This window comes from Diospyros lotus, chromosome 15 (assembly GCF_014633365.1).
Source record: "Diospyros lotus cultivar Yz01 chromosome 15, ASM1463336v1, whole genome shotgun sequence".
Lineage (NCBI taxonomy): Eukaryota > Viridiplantae > Streptophyta > Magnoliopsida > Ericales > Ebenaceae > Diospyros > Diospyros lotus.
The window spans coordinates 25,096,669-25,122,813 of NC_068352.1; the positions used below are offsets into that span (position 1 = coordinate 25,096,669).

At 37.7% G+C, this 26,145-nt stretch overlaps 3 protein-coding genes across 3 annotated transcripts; all 3 read right to left on the reverse strand.

Annotated features, from left to right (window-relative positions):
• Positions 1-1,092: 1,092 nt before the first annotated feature.
• Positions 1,093-1,692, reverse strand: LOC127792361 (uncharacterized). The gene has a single exon (XM_052322831.1). The coding sequence runs from the start codon at positions 1,534-1,536 to the stop codon at positions 1,261-1,263; it is 276 nt and encodes a 91-aa protein (XP_052178791.1). The 5' UTR covers positions 1,537-1,692; the 3' UTR covers positions 1,093-1,260.
• A 6,231-nt stretch (positions 1,693-7,923) lies between these two features.
• On the reverse strand, positions 7,924-8,400 carry LOC127791660 (uncharacterized; the record flags this gene model as incomplete). The annotated part of the gene is made up of 1 exon (XM_052321636.1): positions 7,924-8,400. A coding segment is annotated over one exon (324 nt), but the record flags the coding sequence as incomplete, so codon positions are not given.
• Positions 8,401-24,004: 15,604 nt separating this feature from the next.
• LOC127791661 (uncharacterized) lies at positions 24,005-24,565 on the reverse strand. Its single transcript, XM_052321638.1, has one exon. The coding sequence runs from the start codon at positions 24,563-24,565 to the stop codon at positions 24,005-24,007; it is 561 nt and encodes a 186-aa protein (XP_052177598.1).
• Between the last annotated feature and the right edge of the window lie 1,580 nt (positions 24,566-26,145).

The window sequence follows — 26,145 nt, forward strand, 5'->3', positions numbered from 1 at the left end:
TGTGCATGAGTGACAGTGGAGGAAAAAACCAGAAAAATGAAGAAGAAGAAGAGAAGGAAAATGGGCATTGGGCAGTGTTCCTTTGGGGATGTGTGCGACGTGGGCGGCCGAGCAACTGGTTTTTTGCCTCTAGAATGTAAGGTTGCTGGTCACTAGAATTGGAAGTGCATTTCTATTTGAAACACGTTTTCAACATGTTTAAATAAATTGCAAAATGGCTTCTCATACGTTTCGCAATTTACAGAAATGCCCAAAATTTGTTTCTAGACGTTTTAGCCGTCTCCAAAACAAGAAACGGTTTGAAAATGCCGAAACGAAAAACGATTCAAAAATATCGAAACGACACCTTGAACGCATTTTCGTGCTACCTAGGTGGAAACTATCTTTTTAAGTTCGGTCACGTTTATTGTCCGTCTCAACCTACCACCTCTGCCCATCTTCTTACAACATATGATACTCCAATTTACTGCAACAAAAATGGTGTATGACATGTCAATTGTGGTGGGAAATAATGCTTGTGTTGTGTTGGCGACTTTTCTTCAGTGTTATTTGTTCAAATTCGATTGCTGAGTTCAATATGAGCGATGCCATGAAGTCATTCAGAAGTATTAGATTCTGGAATTTGGACATTTATTTATTTATTTGTTTCTTCATGTGCTATAATAAGTAATAACAAGACATCCATAATCAGTGGAGTATGATTTTCACTTTGGGAATTCAGAATTCTAATATCAAAACCTTTATATTAGACCCATGAGTTTGTAGTCATCGATATTCTTCTAATTTAATGAGTTCTACTTTCAACCAAAGTAGAAATTCTGTAGAATTTCTTCCAGCTACTCAGTCCCACAACGAAGTTTCACTAGATTACATACGTGATTTAGACACCTGCTGGCCAAATGAAGAAGATAGCAACTCATATTCATCAGAGCTATCTGTTTTTTTAAAAAAATGATTTCCCCCAATTATGCCAATAATAATAATAATAATCATGATGCCAAAAAAGATAAGGGAGATCCAGCAGCAAGGGCAGCAAAAAGATGGGTTATTGTTGTTCATATCATCAATTAGAGTCAGAAAGACCAACCCAAGTAGCCAATCTGTTCCGCAGAATTGATTTTTAATTAATAGAGAGAAATAGGCTTTTGCACTGTACAATCTAATCTACATCCATTTGCTCTTTCTATGCTCGGCTCACAAATTGGTGAATCCACAGAGCATAGAGATGTGTAATTGGATCGAGCAATTAGGGCTTAGGGTTCAGTTGGGACCCCAACAGCTCAAGTACATGACTTTTCTCAGCGACTCCTCCGACTGCTTGGCCTTCTCCTCCATCGCTAACTTGCTGGACGACGACACCACCGCCGTCGTCGGAGAGGACAGCTTCTTGACCTGAGAGAAGGACCTGAGATTGGTCCTGGCGTGCTGGTGTACGGATCTTATAGTGTAGTTCCACCTGCAGAAGCCCTGATCCTTCAGCGCCTCCACCACTCCCACGGCGGCCGCCACCGTCCAAGCTCTACTCGACGACGCCATAGTCTCTCTCTTCTTCGCCGCCTTCTTCAAAGTCTATTCTTGTTAATTTCTTCTGATCTTTGCAATCTCAAATTGTTCGCTCTCAGTTGCAAGCGAGAAACTGTTCGTTCACAAGACTTGAGATGAAGATTAAGTGGCATAAACATATACACACATATATAAATAGAGAGAGAGACCACAGAAATAGCTAGTCTGGGGGCAAAAAACCAGGGGCTGGGCGCTATGGGCTTTATCACTGTTTTGGGAGACTTCCAAAGACATTTTTGGTCCAAAATGGTGAAATCGCTCACCCGGCGTCCCTACACCTGACCCGACAGGACGTGGGGGGGGTTAATCATGGTGACCCAACCGGACGCAGTGGCTAGATCCGGGCTCACCGCGTACAAGGAGCTCCCTCACTTTAGAGAGAGGTACCCCACACTGCCGCTTGCGAGACTTGATCCTCGGTCTTGGTCCAAGATTCACTACAGAAGGCACTTTGTGCCCCTTTCTTGACCAACTGGGCTGTCCATGCGGGACGAAGACTTCCAAAGACATTTTTATTGATATACGTGGACGATTGTTACTAAAAATTATTTAATTCAAAAGAAAATTTATTTCCTTAGAGATTGATTTCCTTGAAGAAATAAAAAAGGATTGTTTTGGTATTTTAATTGTCGGCACTGAGGAATTCACCCATTGTTTTGACTCAATCCGCCCAAGGCCGGAGTATTCGGATTTGGATTCGGGAGTGAAAATCAAGCGTCCCTTTGTCCCAATTGGAATTCCAAGTACAACCCTCACTTTATACTCTCTATGGGTACAACCCCTACGTTTATTGTTGTGCCTTAAAAAGTGTGATGTAAATAATATTAAAATTAAAATATAATTATAATTTATATGTATTATATTAAAATTTATGAAATTTTTTAAATAATTTTATTTATATTAGACTTTTTACAAAACTTAAATACGAAATAAACATATAAGATTTATTAATATTACAAATCAAAATATAAAAGCAAATAAAAAATAATTATAAGCACTGAACAAAAAATAGAAATTAAAATTATTATATATTTGTTAACGTTTTATAATAAAAAGAAAAAAAAATACTAAATTTTTATAACAAAACACATCAATAAAGTAATAAGTATTCTACAATCTGAGCAAATTAAATTAAAAATTAAATATTAAATAATACATACCAACCGCCATAGTCGGGGCCATCAACCCGGGGGCAACCCCGGTTCGAGGTTGAAAAATCTTGGGTTCCCGATCGTGAGTTGTCAAGAACTTTTGTGTTCCCAAACCTTAAGTTCTGCAATCATGCATGGTTGAGAATTCTTTGATTTTTATATTATTTTAATTTAAAAAAAATATTATGCCTAAAATAAAAAATAGAATTAATAAAATAAATAAAATCTTTTTAAATATTTGCATATTTAAATAACTCAATATAGGATAGATTAACCAATTTCACATTTCTTTAAATCTCAAAAATTCAACACCTAAAGAGAAAAATATTAAATTTCCTACTTTGATATCATTATTTGAATAAAATTTTACACTAAAAATAGTATTTGATCATCAATGATTTAAAAAAAAATTATTTCTTTTGGAATTGAATCATCTATGTCAATTTCTTATACATTAAAACTTATATTGTTCGTGTTTTTTTATTTAAAACTTATATGATATTTCAAAACTTACACTATTGATATTTAGAATATTTAAAAATTAAGTATTAAATTCTCTTAAAATTAGAATATTTAGAATGATACTCTTTAAAAAAAAAATCATAGTCTGTGATACTTTTTATTTTACAGTGGTCGAGTAGACACAAATTATAATTGCAATTTTATCTTATTAATAGGCATATATAAATAGACACAAATTATAAGTGTAACATTTCTAATTTTAAATAACGATTAAGGAAAAATTTAAATATCAATTATTGTTTCTAATTTTAAATATTTTATCTAAAAATATTTTCACAAAAAATAAAAAATAAAAACAATGAAAAGGAAATATTGTAGAATGTTACAAAGACATGTACCGTAACATAGGGAGAAGAGAGAGAAGAGTGGAGGTCTATGAAAGAAAGAAAGAGAGAGTGAGGGAATGGGTGGGTAGGTCTGTGAGGGAGAGAAAGAGAGAGGGAATGAGAGAGGATGAGATGGTTTTGAAGGAATTATTTTGGTATTTGGTCTTAATTATTGATCAACATTCAAAATTCATCTTAGCTATAAGATCACAATGTATTTTAGACATTTCAACAATTGTTCTATTTTATTATATAGATACATATATATACACTTTGTATTAGTTGCCGCCTTCAACGTGACTTCATCTATCAACATCAATACTTCTGAACACATCTTTGTTAGATTAGATTCGCTCAAATCTTTTTGCCTCAAAGATCAGACTCCAAAAAATCTTGTCACCAATATGGTCATATCCCCGCCTCAAAAACCAAAGGGCCATTCCTACCATGACCAATCAAGGAGTCCCACGTGCTAATAGGAACACCCAGACGACGAAACGTTTCGCAAAAGTAGCACGCCTAGCGCCGTCGAAGTGTTGTCTCATTTATAACCTTGAATCTTGTGCTACGCGCACAATTCCCCCGAACCTCTGCAAACTCTAGAATCTGCACTCCAAAACACTCTCCCCTGAACCTTAAGATCGCGCACCGACCATAGCACTTAACTTAGGAACCGTTGCGTCAACGTTTGAGGGCCTTGACTCGGCTAGGAAAAAACGTGACACACTAGAAAGAAAACAAAGGAGACGTCTTACGAAAAAGAAAAGCAATTGGACATTTCATTATGAGTAGCAAGTTAAAAGGTGACAAAAATAGTAGGTTGCAATATCACAAGTCCTGATAAAATCGAGTTACCAACAGAACACCAAGAAATCTATGCTACTGTAAAAGAAGAAAGCAACAAATCAGCCCAACTCGGCCCGATCCTTGGCGTTGTTAGCAACACTCTCCTTGGCTTGATTCACCTCGACTGTGGGAGTTCCCTTTGAAGTCCCAGCGCGCTCCTTTTTGGTCGGGTCAACAAGTCAACTGCCTTTGACCCTCATATACGGCTTGCAAGGCTGCAAGTCTAAGCCTGGGAACAAAGTCCAAACATGGAGTAGGGCTTCCTTGTAGCCCTCCAAATACTCGCCAACAACCTCCATCATTTGAGCCTTGCCAACCTTTGCCATCGATCGGGCGGCCTTGAGCGCCGCTTTCAAATGTGCAATCTCCCGCCTTCGAATCGCGAAGCTCCGCCCTGGCATCCTCGCGTTAGCGGCCGAGTCGACTTATGACCTCATGACAGCAAACTAGCGACACCTTTGCCCCCTCAAACCGTCGACTCAAGCCGGCCGTCACCTTGACTACTTCATCCTCCACCCTACTTTTTGCCATATCTTGGATGCGTCTTATCTCTTCTCAATGCGACCGCTTGAAAGCAGCCATCTCTGATTGGAATCTGAACTCCAATGCTAGACATTCTACCAAAACCCCATAGCCCTATCTTCCACCTAGCAGTATGCCACCTGATGACCCCCTGAGGCAGAAGGATCAGACACACCCACAAAAAGCACGCCAATGGACGACTCGATCCCCTCAGCATTCCTTGGGCATTTCCCAACCGACGACCATTCTTCACCAGTAACAAGTCCTCTGAAAGGTAGCGCCAAAACGACACCAAAAGCAGTCAGAAGAACCAAAGCAGCGACAGAAGATATAGGATCAGCCGCCGAATGAGGGATATCTCCCTCGATGGCGTCGTTAGAAATCTCTCTTTTTCTCTCAAAGATAGCCTTCAACATTTTCCTACTAAGACGGGGAGCCATTTTTACCTGTAAGAACGATTAAGAAGAAAGACTTAGAAAATAACGCACATTTGACGCAAGGAAGAAGAAACGATAGAAAACTCAGAAGAGATGGGACGCACCCTTTATACTATTCCCATACGTTGCGTCCAGAAGAAAGCAAAACGCCATCAGGTGCTTAGCAAGTGCTAGAGGCATGCCACCTGTCACGTACCTATCGCATATTCAAATATTTCGAGGGAAATCATGAGCCGCCATTCATACCTATGACAATGCGCCTTCTTAGCATAACGCTTCATACCCCGAAGTTCCACACGTCATATACTAGAAACATCAAGGAACTTTCTCCACCATCGGATCCGATCCCTATCTTGCAAGGATTGGGAAGACGGCCATAACTAAAGTGCCACCCCCCAGAAGTATCCCAAAACCTCAACAAAGGTATCTTCCTTCCGAGTTTGGATAACAAAAATATAACAAGAGCTTGGCCGCACCTTGAGCACGTCCCAATAGCAGCACAAGACTCTGTCGATGCACATTCAAGATAGCCAGCCAGCCACCACACCCAGACATTACCTCGGCCCTTCGGGCACAACACCTTGAATCCCAAAACCACGCATGTTACGAGTCAGTATACGAAGAAAATTACTTTACCATGGAGGTCGGATCGACTTCAAACAACTCCATAGCCAACATTTATTCGAACAAAACCAAAGTCAGCTCGGTCGTCCACCTCGACCAGATTGTAATGACAATCCAACTCTCCAAAACTAGAAAATGTAGCAAAATTGCCTAAGCCTCCATTCTCTAGGTCAAACGCTCACTTCACGAGCATCCGACCTGGGGAGGCTGTGGATCGTCTGGGCCCAATCTTGATCTTCTCTCACGGCCCATCTTTGGGCCCAATCTCAGCCCATCTCTTGGTTCTGCGTCAGCCTGTCGCAACATCATTGTTACCCTTACTGGGTATCCACGCGGCCGCCCCAGATCCCATCCTCATTAATGGCAGATCACATCCACATCAATGAGGGTCCCGTCGTCACTATGCTACCACTTGAGAACCTCCACCGGCTCCGGATAGTCAGTCTCATTACCTATAGACGCACGACTCATGCATGCGAGATGACATCTCCTTCTTCTATATTAACCAACTCTTTTCAGAACCAAAGCATGTTCTGCCATCTGATTTACTGATACACTCCCTCTTTTCTTATTCTTTCTCACTCGAGCATCAAAATACTTGTAGGTGTTAACCATCGGAGCCCACACCTTACCGTTGCAACCCCGCCTCCGATCGCCCCCTTTTCAGGAAGTAACAATACATGTATATGTATTAAGTTAATTAAATTATAAAAAAATATTGATCTTCCACAGTTTTTTAAAATTTAGATTCTGTTCTTAATTTTGTCTGGGTGGGATTCTAAAAAAAAAAATTGGCACAATCCACGTGTAGCTCTTCTTTTATTTGTTTGGTTGGTAAAAAACACAAATTTGATTTGATGGTGGGACAGAGAAGGACTATATCCTGCTTTTAACTTCTTCTTTTTTTGGGTACCTCTTTCCTAATCTGATTGCTGATGTTTGGACAATTTTGCTAATTTATTTCATGTTAGTTTGGAAAAGAAAAAAAAAAAAATTGTGTCCGTCCTCTTTTATTAGACTCTTTCACCCCATAATGCCGCAACCTAAAGTTTTCTAATAATTTACTCATTTTTGGAGTCAAGACCCACCCAGATTCCACCGACGGAGTTGCATTTGTTTGGTTCATGTTATGATTCGGCATGTTTTATTTCTAAAATTATGGCTCGTTCATTCTAAATTATCATTACACTCGAACAAACACAATTCATGAGCACTTCTTACTACACTGTTATTTTGTACAGAATTTTTGTTATTATTATTGATGGAAATTATTGTGGCCTAGAAATTTTTTTAAAAAAATACTCCCTGAAGCTTTTTATAGGCCATGTGTGTCCTAGGACATTTAGGACTTGGTTTAAATAATTGGATTCGAGATCAAATCTCCACTTGTGGTGACTCTTCTCCAGTGTTATTTGTTCAAATTCGATTGCTGAGTTTAACATGAGTGATGCCATGAAGTCATTCAGAAGTATTAGATTCTAAAATTTGGACCTCTTTTTTTTTTTGTCTTGTGCTATATAGTAAGTAATAACAAGACATCGATAATTAGCCTTTAGTTAGTGATTAAACTACTATAACTTGAAATTTGCATAAGTAAATTATAATTTTGATTTTGAAATTTGTATGAGTAAATTATAATTTTGATTTTCAATTTTTTGTCTTGCACGATAAAGTAAAATTTTCACCTATAATTTAATTTTTATGTCAAAATCTATGAGACACGCAACAAAAATAATCCCAAGACATCGATAATTAGTGGAGTATGATTTTCACTTTTGAGAATTCAGAATTCTAATATCAAAACCTCTATAAGAATAAGAAAGAGATAAACTTATTATGCATTAGACCCATGAGTTTGTATTCATCGATATTCTTCTAATTTATTGAGTTCTACTTTCAATTTGACTCAGAGAGAACAACTCAAGTTGCCAATCAGTTCCGCAGAAATTGATTTTTAATTAATAGAGAGAAATAGGCTTTTGCACTGTACAATATACATCCATTTGCTCTTTCTATATGCTCGGCTCACAAATTGGTGAATCCACAGAGCATAGAGATGTGTAATTGGATCGAGCAAATTAGGGTTCAGTTGGGACCCCAACAGCTCAAGTACATGACTTTTCTCAGCGACTCCTCCGACTGCTTGGCCTTCTCCTCCATCGCTAACTTGCTGGACGACGACACCACGGCCGTCGTCGGAGAGGACAGCTTCTTGACCTGAGAGAAGGACCTGAGATTGGTCCTGGCGTGCTGGTGTACGGATCTTATGGTGTAGTTCCACCTACAGAACCCCTGATCCTTCAGCGCCTCCACCACTCCCACGGCGGCCGCCACCGTCCAAGCTCTACTCGCCGACGTCAGGAAAAGCGAAGACACAGAGGGCGAAGCGGTCGGAGGAGACGATGAGGAAAGTCACGGAGCTCAACTGTTGGGGTCCCAAATTGTGAGAATTAGGGATCTACGGGAATCGTGTTTGTTGAGTCCGTTTCAAATGCAAGGAGAATATAAATATATGATAGTCAGCTAGCCATGGCACCGGCGAGTTCATGAGAGAAAAAAAACATGTAGATTATTGCGGCAGAATCCTTGCTGTTCCGAGAAGGTGAAGCAACCGAGATAGAAGAGTTGCAATGGAGTGTATATTTCAATTAAGGTATCCTTTCTTAAAAAAAGTGTTGAAAAGGTTGAAATGTTTTTTAAGGTGCGTTTGTTAAAATAAGCAAGATAAAATGGTATCAAGATAAGATTGAGATACTTTCCGAATCAAGATATGGAATGATCAAGATAAGGTTGGGAAACATTCCAAGATTTCTATCAGATTGTTTTTAAATTTTTTAGAATTTATTGATAATTATATTTTTTCTTTCCATGTGTTTGTTAATACATATGATAAGCACCAAGATAAGGATTTTTTTACCAAAATATTCTTATTATCAAATTTATGATTAAAATAATATTTTATGATTAATATGAATTGTCAAAAAAATTAAGAATAAAATTAAAAATAATATTTTATTTTTCAAATTTATGTCCAAAAATAAATTTGAAAAGAGTTAAATAAAATATATATAGAGAGAGAAATTTAAATTTTAAAAATCAATGTAATGAATAATGTCATTTAAATTTTAAAAATTATCAAAATATATAATAATTTAAAAATATATTAAAAAATATTAATTATAAGAGTTAAATAAATAAGATTTTTTAATAAATTTAAATCTTTAAAATGCACTAAATGACATTAATTATCTTACAAGAGGCAGATAAGTAATTCAGCCTTATCTTGAAAGAGCAAGATAAATTTATCCGAGGAGGAAGGTCGGATAAATTTATCTTGAAAAGAGGAGATAAGAGGTCACGTGAAACCTTTTCCGGAAATAGTCAAATAAGATTAACAAATACGTTGAAAATACCAAACATCCGGAATGCTTCCTGTATCTAACATTTTCTCCCTCTTATCTTTGTTAACAAACACTCCCTAAATTGAATTATGAAATGATAAAAATAAAATTATAAAATATTTTAAAATTTTTATGTGTTAAATTTTTTAAAATTTATTAAAAATTATATTTTTTTAGTTGATTGTATATGATAAGTATTGAAATATGAGTTTTTTTATTAAAATAGTTTTATATTGAAATTTATTTAAAAATGTATGTTAATATCAATAAATTTATAATTAAAATAGTATTTTATGATTAATATAAATTGTAAAAATAAAAATAAAATATAAAATTAATTTAAAAATTTATCAAATTCATTTTAATTTAAATATGTTTTAAATTTATAATTATAATTATTAAAATATATTTTTATATTAAATAATAAAATATAAAATTAAATAAAATCTTTATATATATAAAAGTAGTAGGATAGTTTTGAAAAAAGAAATTTTCTTCCAAAACTTGCATTAATGATTTGTAATTAATATTTATTGCATTATATTATTTTTGTATAATATAATAATATATAATATGTTATATTAAAGTAGAATAGTTCGTAAATTTTTGTTCCCTCCAAAAATTTGCCAAGCTCTTTTTTGCCTCTAAAATTTGTATTAAATTTGTATGGATTTTATGAGAAACATTAATATACAACTTAAACTATTAATTAAGTTATAAAAAATTATCTATTTATTTAAAATATTATCTTTATAACTTTATTCTATATATATTTATATAATATTAAAATATGAAAGTCAAACAAAATATTTTGTCAAGTGAATTTTTTCCCTCAAAAATTTGTATTAAATCAAAGGTAATGATTAACTAATTATTAATTACTTTAATAATTATATTATAGTCTTAAAAATGTGATATCTTAATAAATTCATAAAAAAATCATTTAAAGTTGTGAAATGCTAGGTTTTTTCAATGCTAATTAATATTTAAGGTATCACATTTTTAAGACTATGGAAGAAATCAAAATTCTTATTTTTAAAATTTTGTTATTATTGAAAAAACTTATTCTTACTCATATTTAAGAGTTTTAATTTATATTTATAATTATAATATAATAAATATAAAATAATGAATGTATGTGAGTGAATATATTATAGATTTTATAATATTTATTTATAAATAAATATAATATAATAAATAAAAAAATTTATAAGTATTTTGTCAAGTGACTTACTTAATGTGTTAATTATTCTTTAACACATTGAATGACAGTACATTAAATTAAAAGTGTTCTCCATTAATAACTTGAATAGCGAATAATTAATTAAACTTAAATTTTGATAAATAAATGAGGATTAAAAAAAATTATAATTATCAATTTTGTTAAAATTATTTAAAATAATAATTTTATTTTTTTATTTTTAAATTAAATTCTCTCATATATCACATGGGTTCACCACTAGTAATTTAAAAAATAAGACCAAAAAAGAGAAGAGAATTTGTAAGATGAAGAATGGGGGAGATTTGGAAGATTCAAGCTTCAAATGGAAGATTCAATCTCCAAACTCAATCGAAAGAGACTGTTTTATACATGGATATATACGAAAATGATAAAATATGGATTATGATAAAAAACAAATTAAGAGAAAGAAAACCCACTTTATTTAATATATATATATATATATATTACATGAATCTATCTATAAAGGGATTGAGAAACTATTCACATATTTATGCATAAAGCCACGCCTACTTCAATTAGGTTACAAGTTAACCCATGGTGAAGACAGAAAAAGATGAAAGACGAGGTGGAAACAAAAGAAATGAAAAGCCAGAAAGATCAATGGTTGAAAAGCGAGAAAGATCAATGGTTGGACAATTCGGTGGCGAGGAAGATCGGTGATTACATGGATCGATGGTGAGAAAAAAGATGAATGGCGAGGAAGATCGATGGCCAAGCGAACGATGGCGAGCAACAAAATGAATAATAACTGCTATGAAGAAGATGAACAGTAATCGTGGGGGAAGAAGATGAACAATAAATAGGTGACAAAAGAATATGGGAGTGGTTTTTATATAAGGAGTTATATAAGGAGTATATAGGTAATTTATGTATATTTATAAAATATTAAATAAATTTATTTGAAAATGAGACAAGATAAATTTATTTGTAAAAAATTAAAGATACTTTTCATATTTTTACTTTTTCACCACTTATTAACAAATATTACCTAAAAAAACTAATAATTGAAACTGAAAAAGAGAGCTAGTGTGAATGGGATCGACGATTGACAACCAACTAAAGAGGACAGTTCTGGTAAACCTCAAGACCTTCACACGCAGTCGATTAGCGGCAAGGATTGAGGAAGAAGCCTTGTAAAACTTATCACATAAATATTAAGACTTGTAATTGAGCAACTCTTAGGGCACATGTTAAGTGGTTAGGCCATGATAAGTTGGGATTCATACCACTAGGTTATGAGTTTAATTCCTTATCATGCGCAATGAGCCAAAGCCTCCACTTGCGATTTATCTCTTCTACTAAAATCAAGAGCACGAGCAATGAAGGATCATGCAAAGACATTAATCCAAGACTTGTAATTGAGCAGCTAGTCACGATTATTACTTGTAGCTGGCAATGTTTTGCATTCAATTTATCTAAGTAGACCCTACCGGTGTTGGGGGACTGTTGGTCCCTTGACACAATACAATGACAACTCAAGAAAGAGGTGAATTGAGTTGATAAAATTTTAGGTCTAATTTTTTTATCTGAAATCTCTTGATTAATTTTTATACATAAGAATACTTTGATATATAATTGTATATTCCAATAGCTTTGGGATGAAAATTTAAATGCTCAAGATTCACCAAAAATAAAAGCAACAAAGCACACAACACATATAATGGTTCGGTGATCCCACGCCTACTCCACTCTCCTAAGGTATCAACAACCCTTAGGGTTCCACTATTCTCAATCATCCCAAGATTTTACTGTAATTAACCTCAAAAACTAATACACCTAGATTTTGTAATGGTTCTAAGAATCTAACCAACAACCACAATGATGAAGTTTAGGTATTACAACAATGTCCACCTTTGGACAACACAATGAAGCACAATAAGATACAAAGATACAACTGTAATATAAAAAGCAACTTAGATCAAACAAACACAGTTGACCTCAAGCGGATTTGCAAGATGGCTTTTCGATTCATTGGTTGCAAGAACTCCAAAAATAGTTGAACAGTGTAGATTCCTGAGTTTGAGTGCTTCTTGAGTAGGCTTTAAAGATTTGAACACTTGCTTGCTTTTTTTGGAGGATAGATCTTGAGAGAGCACTTTTTCATTCGTTGTTATTTCTCTAGACAAAAGCTATCTATTTATATAGAGCAAGAAAAAAGTAGAAATCGAGCTAAAAATCTGAACATTGGACCAGGACAGTCGACTGTCCTATCTAACAGTCAGTTACAACTTGAAAGGAGTCAACTCCAAGGAAACCCAGAGTCGACTTCCCTTGAAAGGGAGTTGATTGTCGAAACATAGCTCTTGGCTATGTCAACTCTATATAATCTGAGTTTCGGCTATATCAATTGTGGCTAAGCCCCAGTCGACTGGCAATAGAGGAGTCGACTTTTGGTCCAGAAATTTTGAAAACATTTAAGGAAAAGCTATACAAACTTTATAATTTTGATATAATTGGAAAAACTATATTTAACATGTATATACACTTAGATAAAAATCACATGAATTAATTAGATAACATTTAGGGGGCTCAAATAAGATTTTAATACATAAATGTGTTTTTGTTATCCATCAAAACTAGAATTTGATTGAATGGAGCGAATTGGCCAACAAAGACATGAACCCAATTGGGCTTTCATTTCATTTTCAGGCTTAATAAAGTATGTTGTTTATATATAGAATTATTATTAATAATTTTTATGTTATTTACATTGTAGTATAAATCAAATCAAATTCTAATTTTATGATTTAATTTTGTTGTCTTTGTAACACTATAAGGAGAAATTGGTAGTCAGGTTGTTAGTAGGGCTAACAATTTTGAACACGACTCGATTACACGACACAACACGACACGAAGTTAAGCGAGTTAGGGTTGGGGTTAATCGGGTTCGGGTCATAAACGATTATTTTCGTATCTTAGGCGGGTCAACCCGTCTAACCCGTTTAGACACGAAATGACACGTTTAATTAAACGTGTTAATGGGTTGACTCGAACACGTTAACACGATTATATACGAAATGACACGTTTAATTAAAAGGGTTAGTGGGTTAATCTGAACATGTTAACACGTTTAAAACTAAATAACACGTTTAACAGGTGACACAACACGATCCGTTTAAATTAAATGGGTTAAATAGGTTAACAGGTGACACGATACGACACGTTTAGTTAAACGGGTCGTGTCGTGTTACACGTTTAATAAATGTGTCGTGTTCGGGTTTAAGGAATTTGACACGATTTGTAGTGGCCCACTACCGGATAGTCCCGCGAGCATAGGATATCCGAAAGAGGTCATCACAAGTGTGATATAGACCAATAACATACAACACCATAATACTATCCTTAGATAAATTCAGCGGAAGCTAACATAAAGGTTTACAACATCTTAGACCATAGTCTAACAAAATGAAATACAAGGGCACTAACAAATTTTACAACATAAAATTTCTTCACACTTGCCCTCATCAAAAATACTAACATAGACCATCTAGTTTGAAAGGTCTCTGTACACCTCTAACCCTGGGCTTTAGCCCCATTGGGCTCGCCCTCAACCACTGCTCTATTTGTACCTGGAATGACATGAGAATAAACAAGGTGAGCCACAAGGCTCAGCAAGTGTATTTATAAAGCATGGAGATATAGAATCAAAGGCAGGGAAAATCAAGATAGAATAAACAACTCTATGAGAAAATATTAGTATAACGCGACTCATAAGTTTTCCATTTACATTAATTTCCCATGCCATGATTATTACATATATTATGTACTCGTTCCCATGCTCATGCATATGCACCAATAGTAAGGAATTTTTCCGCATAATTCTCAAGGCTCTCACGGCCAATATATATATATCCATACATGAATATATATGCATCATGAAAATACATCAACAAATAATAACAATTTGAGCCACGCCTACTGGGTTGATGGCCACCTCACCCGCGTCAAGCGCTCATAGGATATCCTTTCTCACCCACGGACTTAGCCGTCGCGCAAAATAATAGGTGCGCAAATCAGTATAATCATGCATCACATATGCATATCCCAATTTCCAGTCAATCCTCAATGATTAAGAAAAATCTCAAATCATGCTTAACATGCACAATTACATAAATTAAAGTGTGCACTATTTTATGATCACATGGTAAATTTTAATACATTTATTTACTCATACTTATAGAAATGCCCAACCAATATTTACGGTATATTTTTACCCCTATAATAATCACAAGGAATCAAAATTTATACATGCAAGAAACACCAAATCTTGCATGACACTAGACCCTAATGAATAAATGTCATTCCTTAAGAAATGTAGGGTGACACAAAAACCCTATTTAGATTTTAGCAATGTTCATCAAGAAAACGAATTAATATTGCAAGATTTATCGAAATAAGGAGAATAAAACTCTTTTATCCAAAAATGAGGGTTATCAAGAATAATTAAAAAAAAATGGAAGAACTATAAAAAAATCATAATTTTAAACGTATGAAGGATAGACTACATAGGAAGAGTTGAATAACAACATATTTCAGAAATTTTCAGATTTCAAACATATTTTCAAAAATCCAATCCGGGCTCAATATTTGGTCAAATACCGCAAACGATATACCAAATCAAATTCTAATGAGTCTAGTTTCTAGAACATCAACTGGATTTGAAATCGAAAATAACCACAAGGAGATATTCCACAAAAACCGAAACAAGGCAGAATCTGTAACAGTAATTTACAGAATTCTACATAGAATTCAACAAGGTTGTTATGGGTACAAATCATAACCAAAAATTTCAAATCTTATATCGAATCGAAGCCCATGATGTCTATTTTATAGAAAAATAAATGGATCACAATTTGGATATAACCACAGAGCATTATACCCCAAAAACCGAAGCAAAAACAGATTATTCAAAAACAGAGCAGAAAATTTCCAGATTCTGGGCAAGAATTTACAAGGATACTATAGGCTCAAAACGCATCCAACAATTCTAAAAAATTTACCAAATGAAGATTATCAAGTCTAGTTTACATAGAAACAAACGGATCTTGAATCGAATATAACCACAGAGAGTTATACCCTAAAGAGTACAACAAGGTCAGTTTACTCGAAAGCAGTAAAATTTCCAGATCTTAGCAGGGATTTACAAGGCTATAACATGATCAAATCTTAGTCAAAAAAATTAGATTATTGTGTCTAAAATGAAGCTTAAGATGTCTAGTTTACAACCCAACAAAAGGATCTCAGTTTGGATATAAATACAAGGAGTTATAGACCAAAGAACATAACATGGTCAGTGAATCCGAGAATAAGAATTTAAGAGCAACAACTTAAAATGAAGGAAACAAGCCTTCTAAGATGGAAACAAGGTTGAAGAACTTGCATTAAAAGATAAACAAGAGAAAAAGAACTTACACAATCATAATGAGAAGAAGAAGAAGAAGAAGAAGAAGATCTTGCGTATGAAACAAGAAGGAAGGGAACTTGCCTTAGATGGTTGCAAAATCCAAAGAGATGAAGACACCCTTCAAATTGGAAATTCTCCACTTGAAGCTCTAATGAAGAAGAACAATGGAGGAAGAAGAGACAATCGGGAGAGGGAGAAGAAGAAGGGAACAAGAAAGTAAGAAGAAGAAAATGAGGGAAAAAATGTGGGAGACTTGTCTCCCAACTCCTTTTAATCCATCTCCCTTTTAATTTTCTCTAATTTGCCCCTCATACTAACACACACAATTCACATATCTCTTACCCATTTTGGTCATTTTACCATTCTCTTAATCTTTTTTCTTTTTAATTAAGAAACCATTCTCTATGCCCATGGCCCAAGCCCAAGTCAAAATATATAGCCCAAGCCCAAGTGAAGAGGAGATTGTACAGAGACCTTCCTATAATTTGATTGTGTTTGAAAATGAGCGATTAAGTCCTTTATAGCAGTGAAGAGGTGATGAAATGGTTCGCCGAATATTGAGACCATGTATTGTCTCAAGATGTCCATAGAGAGTGAAACCCACGGAATGAGGAATGGCTCTAGCATGGAATAATACTACAGGTGATGCCTATCAGTGACGGGTTTAATGTTAGGGACCACTGAATGCAGGTGGGAGGTGGCCACTAGCTTAGCTCATGTTGAGGGACCGTGACCCTCTATATGGGGTAACCAGTCTGTTGTAGAGACAATTAAACGTCGAAGACCTAGAGTGAACTGTAGGTTATGTCTGGACTAAGCCTAATTTCCGTGGGGATTGTAGTGTCATGGTAGTGCCACTAGCATGGCGCGGCGGTTCAAAAGTTTGTGTAGCCTGACTTAGGATGTAAATTTCCAATCTTCGAATGAGATGACAATTAAGATTCGATATCATTTACCTCGATGTGATTAATTATTAAAAATTGCAAGAGGTTGAGATAATTTGTTTGTAATTGATATGCTATCGAGGGAAGGACAGGGAAATGAAATGTTAAAGTACTCAAAACATAACATTCATTCCATATGTTCAAATATAATACAAGAGATCAAACCGTACAGTAAAAAAAAGGGGGGGCAAACCATAAAAACTGATAATGTGCCAATGCTCAAGGACGTCGGCGGTGGCCAAAGATGACTGGACCTAACTCATCAAAGTCATCCGAGAGTGGCATCTGGCTGCTGCTCGTTTTGCTAGGGTGAGGTAGAGTAGCCTCTGGGATGGTGGGAGGACTAGAGCTCCAGTTGAGATTTGGATCAAATGGAGGAACAAGTTGGGGATGCGAAGAATAATATGCGAATAGTGAATCTTGCAAATAAGCTCGATAAGCTTGCAACTCACTAACCTGCTATTGAAGGGCTAGAATGTGAGATACACAGCCATAGACGGGATCTTGAAGCCGAGCTAAAGCTTCAATGGTAAGTGAAATGGCTGCCTCTGACCGATCCCTTGTCGGAACCTGGTACAGAAGAAATGAAGCATTACCGACGCCAAAAATTCTGTGGATAGCAGAAAAGTCAATAGCTCCTTCCTCATGACTGAAATACGGGGCAAAGAAGCACCGTGGAGGGCATTGGGCATGTAAGACTATGCAGGCACCACACCGAAGTCGGGGTCTGGGTATGTTGCGCCTTCGCATGATGGATCTGGATCTGGCTTAGATCTGGATAAATTAGATTTGGGTTAGATCTAATCAGATAAGTCAAATTAGATAGGGGTCAGATCTAATGGGTCAAACCTGAAGCGGATCAAGTCTGGTCGGGCTGGGTCGGGTCGGGTCAGGCCGATTGGGTCGGATCGATCCAGATCTGATAGCAGTTGCAGAGGCGACGAGGGTCGTTGTAGCGGCTGAGGGAAGCCGAGAGAGGGTCGGCGGTTGTGCGAGGGAGCAAGCAGTGGCTACGGCGTGGCTGGATCTAGCCGACACGAGGGCCGATTAGGCCTTCGAAGATGGCGATCGACGACTGGGGGCACGGTGAAGCCGCACGGTGGCTCGCGGTCGATGGTGGAGTAGGCGCCGGCAACGGTTGTAGAGGAGGTAGCGGCGATCGTCGGGGGTGGCAGCAACACTGGAAGGCGGTGACGACCGGTAGCTGTTCGCACGCGGGATTTGCAGAAGAGAAATGAAGAAGGAAGAAGAAGAGGTTTCAGGACAAGAAAAGAGGAAGGAAGAAATGGGAAAAGAATAAAGGAAAAAATATATATATATATATTTATAATTATAATTATAAGTATATTTATATATATAAAAAAAAAACCAAGAAATCCCAAAAAAAAAATGTGGGAGAATTTTAAAATATATATATATATATAGGAAATGGAGATCTTCAAATATTCCGGAGATTTTGGCGGAAAAAAAAAAAAAATATATATATATATATATGCACGTGTTTTGAGACAGTGCACAGTAATCGAGATAGTGCACCAGAATTGAGGTGATGCACGAGAATCGAGAATTTGCATGCGTTTCAAGGTCAAGGCACACATACCAAGGAAGTGCTTTGAGGCTCAGTCAAGGGTGCTTCGGGGCTTAAGATGAAGTGACTTGTGCAAATTTTGAAGTTAGCACGCAAATCAAGATGATGCGCTTATTTCAAGGTAAGGCACGAATATCGAGGTAGCCCAATAAGTTTGAGAATATGGAGATTGTAGCTTAAACAAAGATGATTGAGGCTAGGTTGGTAATCTTGGCTAAAAAGTCGTTACGAGGATGTTGGTGTAACCATGATAGCTTGAGGTGGTGGATGTGGGACCAAAGGCTAGAAGTCATGTTGTGGGTGTGATGTAAGCAGTGACGAACCCGAGCTATGCTGTTGAGAACTCGTGTTGGGACCGAGTGTGTCCTTGTGGGAGCAGCCCAATTGTGAGACTAGGTGTCGACCCACCGGGTGCATAAGGACAACAAAGTGACTATGCAAATGGGCAGGGAACGAAGACCTGTGGTAAGCATGGTAGGCGTGGTGAGGATTGTGGTTAAAGGTTCCACAACCAGATGGTGAAATGGTAGGACCACTCACTCATTATAGGGTTTGACAACCAAGAGAAAGCCAAGCAAGGTAGAATTGAGGACCAGGTGCAACCTATTCCAGAGGGGTTGCCTAATGAAAATTCTTAGGTAAGGGAAATGACCCCAGTTGGCAAGTGACATCGGGTAGTAAGAAAAGTCTCATAATCTTTGTTGAACATGAAATAATTCCTAGTTAGGAGAGTGGTGTGGTGAATACTTCGTTAAGCTCGAGGTATGGACTAGGGTAATGCCATGATAGGTGTGTGCTGATTTGGAGTCTTGGGGAAACTCAATCCTCACTATATCGGGCCGTTTGAGATTTTGGAGAGAGTGGATCCTTGGTTTACAAGTTAACGTTACTTCCTCAGTTGTTGGGGGTGCACAATGTTTTTCATGTATCTATATTGAGGAAATATGTGTCAAACCCCCAACATGTGATAGATTATCGAGCTTTAGAGGTTAGAGAGGATGCTTCATATGAAGAAATGCCTGTTAGCATTTTGGAGCGAAAAGAAAAAGTGTTGCGAAATCGGTCAATTCCGTTTGTTAAAGTCTAATGGCAACGTCATTCTCCAGATGAGACTACTTAGGAGCTTGAGAATGAGATGATACGTCTCTTTCCCCCGCTATTTGACTGACTAGGTATGAATTTGGGGGACCAAATTCCCTTAAGGGGGGAAAAAACTGTAACGACCCGTTAGTGGGTCTAGGTGTTATGGGTATTTTAGTTTGCACATTTGAGTTGTTGCCTTTATTAATTAATTGTTAAAAATATTATATGAGTTGGTAATGGGGGTAAATTAATGAAAATAATATTTGGTGTGAAAAAGTCTCAAAGTTGTGGGCTAAATGGGTTTGGGCCTTATTTGAATTAAACCATTGATAAATAATTAAATCTTAAGTGTAAATGAATTGGGTTGAACCCAAATCTCAAGAAAAGTCCATTGGGCCTTAGTTGGATTGGGCTATATATATATTTTGACTTGGGCTTGGGCTATATATTTTGACTTGGGCTTGGGCTATGGGCATAGAGAATGGTATCTTAATTAAAAAAAAAAAAAATTAAGAGAATGGTAAAATGACCAAAATGGGTAAGAGATATGTGAATTGTGTGTGATAGTATGAGGGGCAAATTAGAGAAAATTAAAAGGGAGATGGATTGAAAGGAGTTGGGAGACAAGTCTCCCACATTTTTTTCCCTCCTTTTCTTCTTCTTACTTTCTTGTTCCCTTCTTCTTCTCCCTCTCCCAATTGTCTCTTCTTCCTCCATTGTTCTTCTTCATTAGAGCTTCAAGTGGAGAATTTCCAATTTGAAGGGTGTCTTCATCTTTTTGGATTTTGCAACCATCTAAGGCAAGTTCCCTTCCTTCTTGTTTCATACGCAAGATTTTCTTCTTCTTCTTCTTCTCCTTATGATTGTGTAAGTTCTTTTTCTCTTGTTTATCTTTTAATGCAAGTTCTTCAACCTTGTTTCCATCTTAGAAGGCTTGTTTCCTTCATTTTTAAGTTGTTGCTCTTAAATTCTTATTCTTGGATTCACTGATCATGTTATGTTCTTTGGTCTATAACTCCTTGTGTTTATATCCAAATTGAGATCCGTTTGTTGGGTTGTAACTAGACATCTTAAGCTTCATTTTAGACACAAGAATCGAATTTTTTGACTAAGATTTGATCATGTTATAGCCTTGTAAATCCCTGCTAAGATCTGGAAATTTTACTGCTTTCGAGTAAACTGACCTTGTTGTACTCTTTAGGGTATAACTCTCCGTGGTTATATCTGATTCAAGATCCGTTTATTTCTGTGTGAACTAGACTTGATAATCTTCATTTGGTAAATTTTTTAGAATTTTTGGCTACGTTTTGAGCCTACAGTATCCTTGTAAATTCTTACCCAGAATCTGGAAATTTTCTGTTCTGTTTTTGAATAATCTGTTCTTGCTTCGGTTTTTGGGGTATAATGCTCTGTGGTTATATCAAAATTGTGATCCATTTATTTTTCTATAAAATAGACATCATGGGCTTCGATTCGGTATAAGATTTGAAATTTTTGGTTATGATTTGTACCCATAACAACCTTGTTGAATTCTATATAGAATTCTGTAAATTACTGTTACAAATTCTGCCTTGTTTCGGTTTTTGTGGAATATCTCCTTGTGGTTATTTCCGATTTCAAATCCAGTTGATGTTCCAGAAACTAGACTCATTAGGCTTTGATTTGGTATATCGTTTGTGGTATTTGACCAAATATTGAGCCTGAATTGGATTTTTGAAAATATGCTTGAAATCTGGAAATTTCTGAAATATGTTGTTATTCAACTCTTCCTATGTAGTCTATCATTCCTACGTTTAAAATTATGATTTTTGTATAGTTCTTCCATTTTTTTTGAATTATTCTTGATAACCCTCATTTTTGGATAAAAGGATTTTATTTTCCTTATTTCGATAAATCTTGCAATATTAATTTGTTTTCTTGATGAACATTGCTAAAATCTAAATAGGGTTTTGTGTCACCCTACATTTCTTAAGGAATGACATTTATTCATTAGGGTCTAGTGTCATGCAAGATTTGGTGTTTCTTGCATGTATAAATTTTGATTCCTTGCAATTATTATTGGGGTAAAAATATACCGTAAATATTGGTTGGGCATTTCTATAAGTATGGGTAAATAAATGTATTAAAATTTACCATGTGATCATAAGATAGTGCACACTTTAATTTATGTAATTGTGCATGTTAAGCATGATTTGAGATTTTTTTTAATCATTGAGGATTGACATGAAATTGGGATATGCATATGTGATGCATGATTATACTGATTTGCGCAGCTATTATTTTGCGCGACGGCTAAGTCCGTGGGTGAGAAAGGATATCCTATGAGCGCTTGACGCGGGTGAGATGGCCATCAACCCAGTAGGCGTGGCTCAAATTGTTATTATTTGTTGATGTATTTTCATGATGCATATATATTCATGTATGGATATATATATTGGCCGTGAGAGCCTTGAGAATTATGCAGAAAAATTCCTTACTATTGGTGCATATGCATGAGCATGGGAACGAGTACATAATATATGTAATAATCACGGCATGGAAAATTAATATAAATGGAAAAACTTATGAGTCGCGTTATATTAATATCTTCTCATAGAGTTGTTTATTCTATCTTGATTATCCCTGCCTTTGATTCTATATCTCCATGCTTTATAAATACACTTGCTGAGCCTTATGGCTCACCTTGTTTACTCTCATGTCATTCCAGGTACAAGTAGAGCAGTGGTTGAGGGCGAGCCCAATGGGGCTAAAGCCCAAGGTTAGAGGTGTACAGAGACCTTCCAAACTAGATGGTCTATGTTAGTATTTGTGATGAGGGCAAGTGTGAGGAAATTTTATGTTGTAAAATTTGTTAGTACCCTTGTATTTCATTTTGTTTAGACTATGGTCTAAGATGTTGTAAACCTTTATGTTAGCTTCCGCTGAATTTATCTAAGGATAGTATTATGGTGTTGTATGTTATTGTTCTATATCACACTTGTGATGACCTCCTTTCAGCAGGCCGTAATAGTCTCTGTACACTTAGGATTGGTGGGTAGAGTAGATGTGTGTTTAGTAGTCTAGTGAGACTAAGTTAAGATGGAGTACTAAAAGGTCTTTTGGTTGAACAGGAAATGAGTGGACGTCGAGGAAGGCCGCCGACACGCGCCCAAGGCAACCGGGCAATTCTTGTTCCAGGTCCTGATCCCATTCCGGAGCCTGCACCTGTACCTAACCCTACACCACCCCCAGCACCGCCTACTCCTACAGATTCAGTGGCAGAGTTACGCCAAGAGGTTAGTGAGTTGAGGGGCACGATGGATTCCATGTTGAGGCATTTCGAGGATTTCATGGCCCATTAGGGCAGGCCAGGACAGGCGCCGCCAATAGCAGGGAATGAGCCAGTCTTACAAGAAAATGTTAGTGGTCAGATGTCGAACCCAGTGCAGCAGGAGGTTGAGCCTCAGGGTATGGATGGTAATACTGGCAGTCAGTTGGTGAGGAACTTCATGGCACTCAGGCCATCAGAATTCAAAGGGGGAAACGATGTTTTGGTTGCAGAAGAGTGGCTGATGGCAATAGAGAAACATCTGCAGACCATAGGATGCACTGATGCACAGAAGGTATAGCTGGCCACATACCTATTTCGGGGAGCAGCTGAGAGGTGGTGGGAGACGGCCAGACTGCGATTCAGGAACAGGGAGCCATCTTGGGCTGAATTTAGGGAGCTCTTCAACGCCAATTATTTTCCCGCCTGGGTTCGTAGCCAGAAGACATACGAGTTCATCGAGTTGACCCAGGGCAACATGTCAGTGGCTCAGTATGAGGAGGAGTTCACCTCCTGCACTGGGTTCGACGTCTGACCACTAACATTTTCTTGTAAGACTGGCTCATTCCCTGCTACCGGCGGCGCCTGTCCTGGCCTGCCCTGATGGGCCATGAAATCCTCGAAATGCCTCAACATGGAAGCCATCGTGCCCCTCAACTCACTAACCTCTTGGCGCAACTCTGCCACTGAATCTATAGGAGTAGGCGGTGCTGGGGGTGGTGTAGGGTTAGGTACAGGTGCAGGCTCCGGAATGGGATCAGGACCTGGAGCAAGAATTGCCCGGTTGCCTCGGGCGCGTGTCGGCGGCCTTCCTCGACGTCCACTCATTTCCTGTACAACCAAAAGACCTTTTAGTACTCCATCTTAACTTAGTCTCACTAGACTAAGGATAAGATACCTTGCATTGTGTCTTTCCCTTGCTCTACTTCAGCTGTAGTCAAAGCGAACACTCGCCCTTGGATGTGGGGTCTATCAGCATCTGCGGTGCTCTGTCCTGGTGGTAGTGCCAATGATGGTGCCATCCCCTGAAGTCTAGGCACTGACTACCTCTTCCTAGATCTATCACTCTGATACCCCGGCCTTTGGCCTCCTCGCTGGGGTGGCACTGAACAAACGTTGGCCTTATGGCCCTTGCGCCCACATTTAAAACATGTCACCTCCTGGCTGCCTGCTCTACCTGACCCCTGAGGGCAGTCCCTCTGTACATGCCCCGCCTGACCACAAGTGTAACATGTCACCCCTCTGTCGTAACGGCATGGGTCACGATGCCTCTTTCCACATGTCTTGCATGGGGGGATGTCTGGCGCGCCTCTCGAAGGCCCTGGTGCACCCTTCCTCTTCTTGTCATTGCCCTGTCCTTGGGCTGAGCCTGACCCCCTAGTAGCTGCCAGGGCTGCTCTCAGCTCGCTCCTCTCCCTCTCAATGATGTATGCCCGATGTACCAGTGTAGAATAGTTAGTGAACTGCGCACCTGCTAGCTGAAATCGAATCTCCACTCGCAGCCCTCTCAAGAACTTGGTCGCTTTCTTCTCATCAGTGTCTACTAACTCGGGGGCAAAGCGTGCTAGGGAGGTGAACTCCTCCTCATACTGAGCCACTGACATGTTACCCTAGGTCAACTCGATGAACTCGTATGTCTTCTGGCTACGAACCCAGGCAGGAAAATAATTGGCGTTGAAGAGCTCCCTAAATTCAGCCCAAGATGGCTCCTTGTTCTTGAATCGCAGTCTGGCCATCTCCCACCACCTCTCAGTTGCTCCCCGAAATAGGTATGTGGCCAACTGTATCTTCTGTGCATCAGTGCATCCTATGGTCCGCAGATGTTTCTCTATTGCCATCAGCCACTTTTCTGCAACCAAAACGTCGTTTCCCCCTCTGAATTCTGATGGCCTGAGTGCCATGAAGTTCCTCACCAACTGACTGCCAGCATTACCATCCATACCCTGAGGCTCAACCTCCTGCTGCACTGGGTTCGACGTCTGACCACTAACATTTTCTTGTAAGACTGGCTCATTCCCTGCTACCGGCGGCGCCTGTCCTGGCCTGCCCTGATGGGCCATGAAATCCTCGAAATGCCTCAACATGGAAGCCATCGTGCGCCTCAACTCACTAACCTCTTGGCGCAACTCTGCCACTGAATCTGTAGGAGTAGGCAGTGCTGAGGGTGGTGTAGGGTTAGGTACAGGTGCAGGCTCCGGAATGAGATCAGGACCTGGAGCAAGAATTGCCCGGTTGCCTCGGGCGAGTGTCGGCGGCCTTCCTCGACGTCCACTCATTTCCTGTACAACCAAAAGACCTTTTAGTACTCCATCTTAACTTAGTCTCACTAGACTACTAAACACACATCTACTCTACCCACCAATCCTAAGTGTACAGAGACTTTCCTCACTCCTATACCTAACCTGGCTCTGATACCAAAACTGTAAGGGCCCATTCCCAAATGTGCCCGCTAGCATAAGACATTCGAAAGGAGGTCATCACAAGGATGATATAGAACAATACCTCATAATAGACACACACATTTATCTATTTTCACGCAGCGGAATATCAATAACTTTCGTTACAAACCAATGTTGATACATCTAGGCTCTAAGGCCATACAAACTGAATATGAGGCTCTAATGTAAAACAACAATTTAAAATCTCATCAATCTACCTCACCAAAACGCAACTAGGATCTCCGAGTTGAGTGTCTCTGTACACCACTACCCTTGGGTTGTAGTCCCACTGGAATCGCCCTTAATGACTGCTTTACCTTTACTTGGAATGGCATAAGAAGATCAAGTGAGCCACAAGGCTCAGCAAGTTCTAGTACAAAGGAGCAGTATGAAGAAAGAGAAATCATGATGACACCGAGAGAAGTGTACAACGACTTCATATCAATATTCAATTATATAAGTTAGGAAATCATATCTCATAGAATTATAAATTTCAATTTTTTTGTTCATGTATAATCATACAAGTGCATACATAATAAGTATAAATCCCATAGGCTCGTAAGCCACGATGCAAAATATGCGTTAATCATCATATCAATAAATCAACACATAACGTATCGAGCACAACCTGCCGGGCTATGGCCACCTCGTCCCGCGTCAGTTGCTCCTAGGGTACCCTTTATTTTCGCGCAAAATAATAAGTGCGCTAAGAACATATATATGAGCATCATGTACATGTATGCATC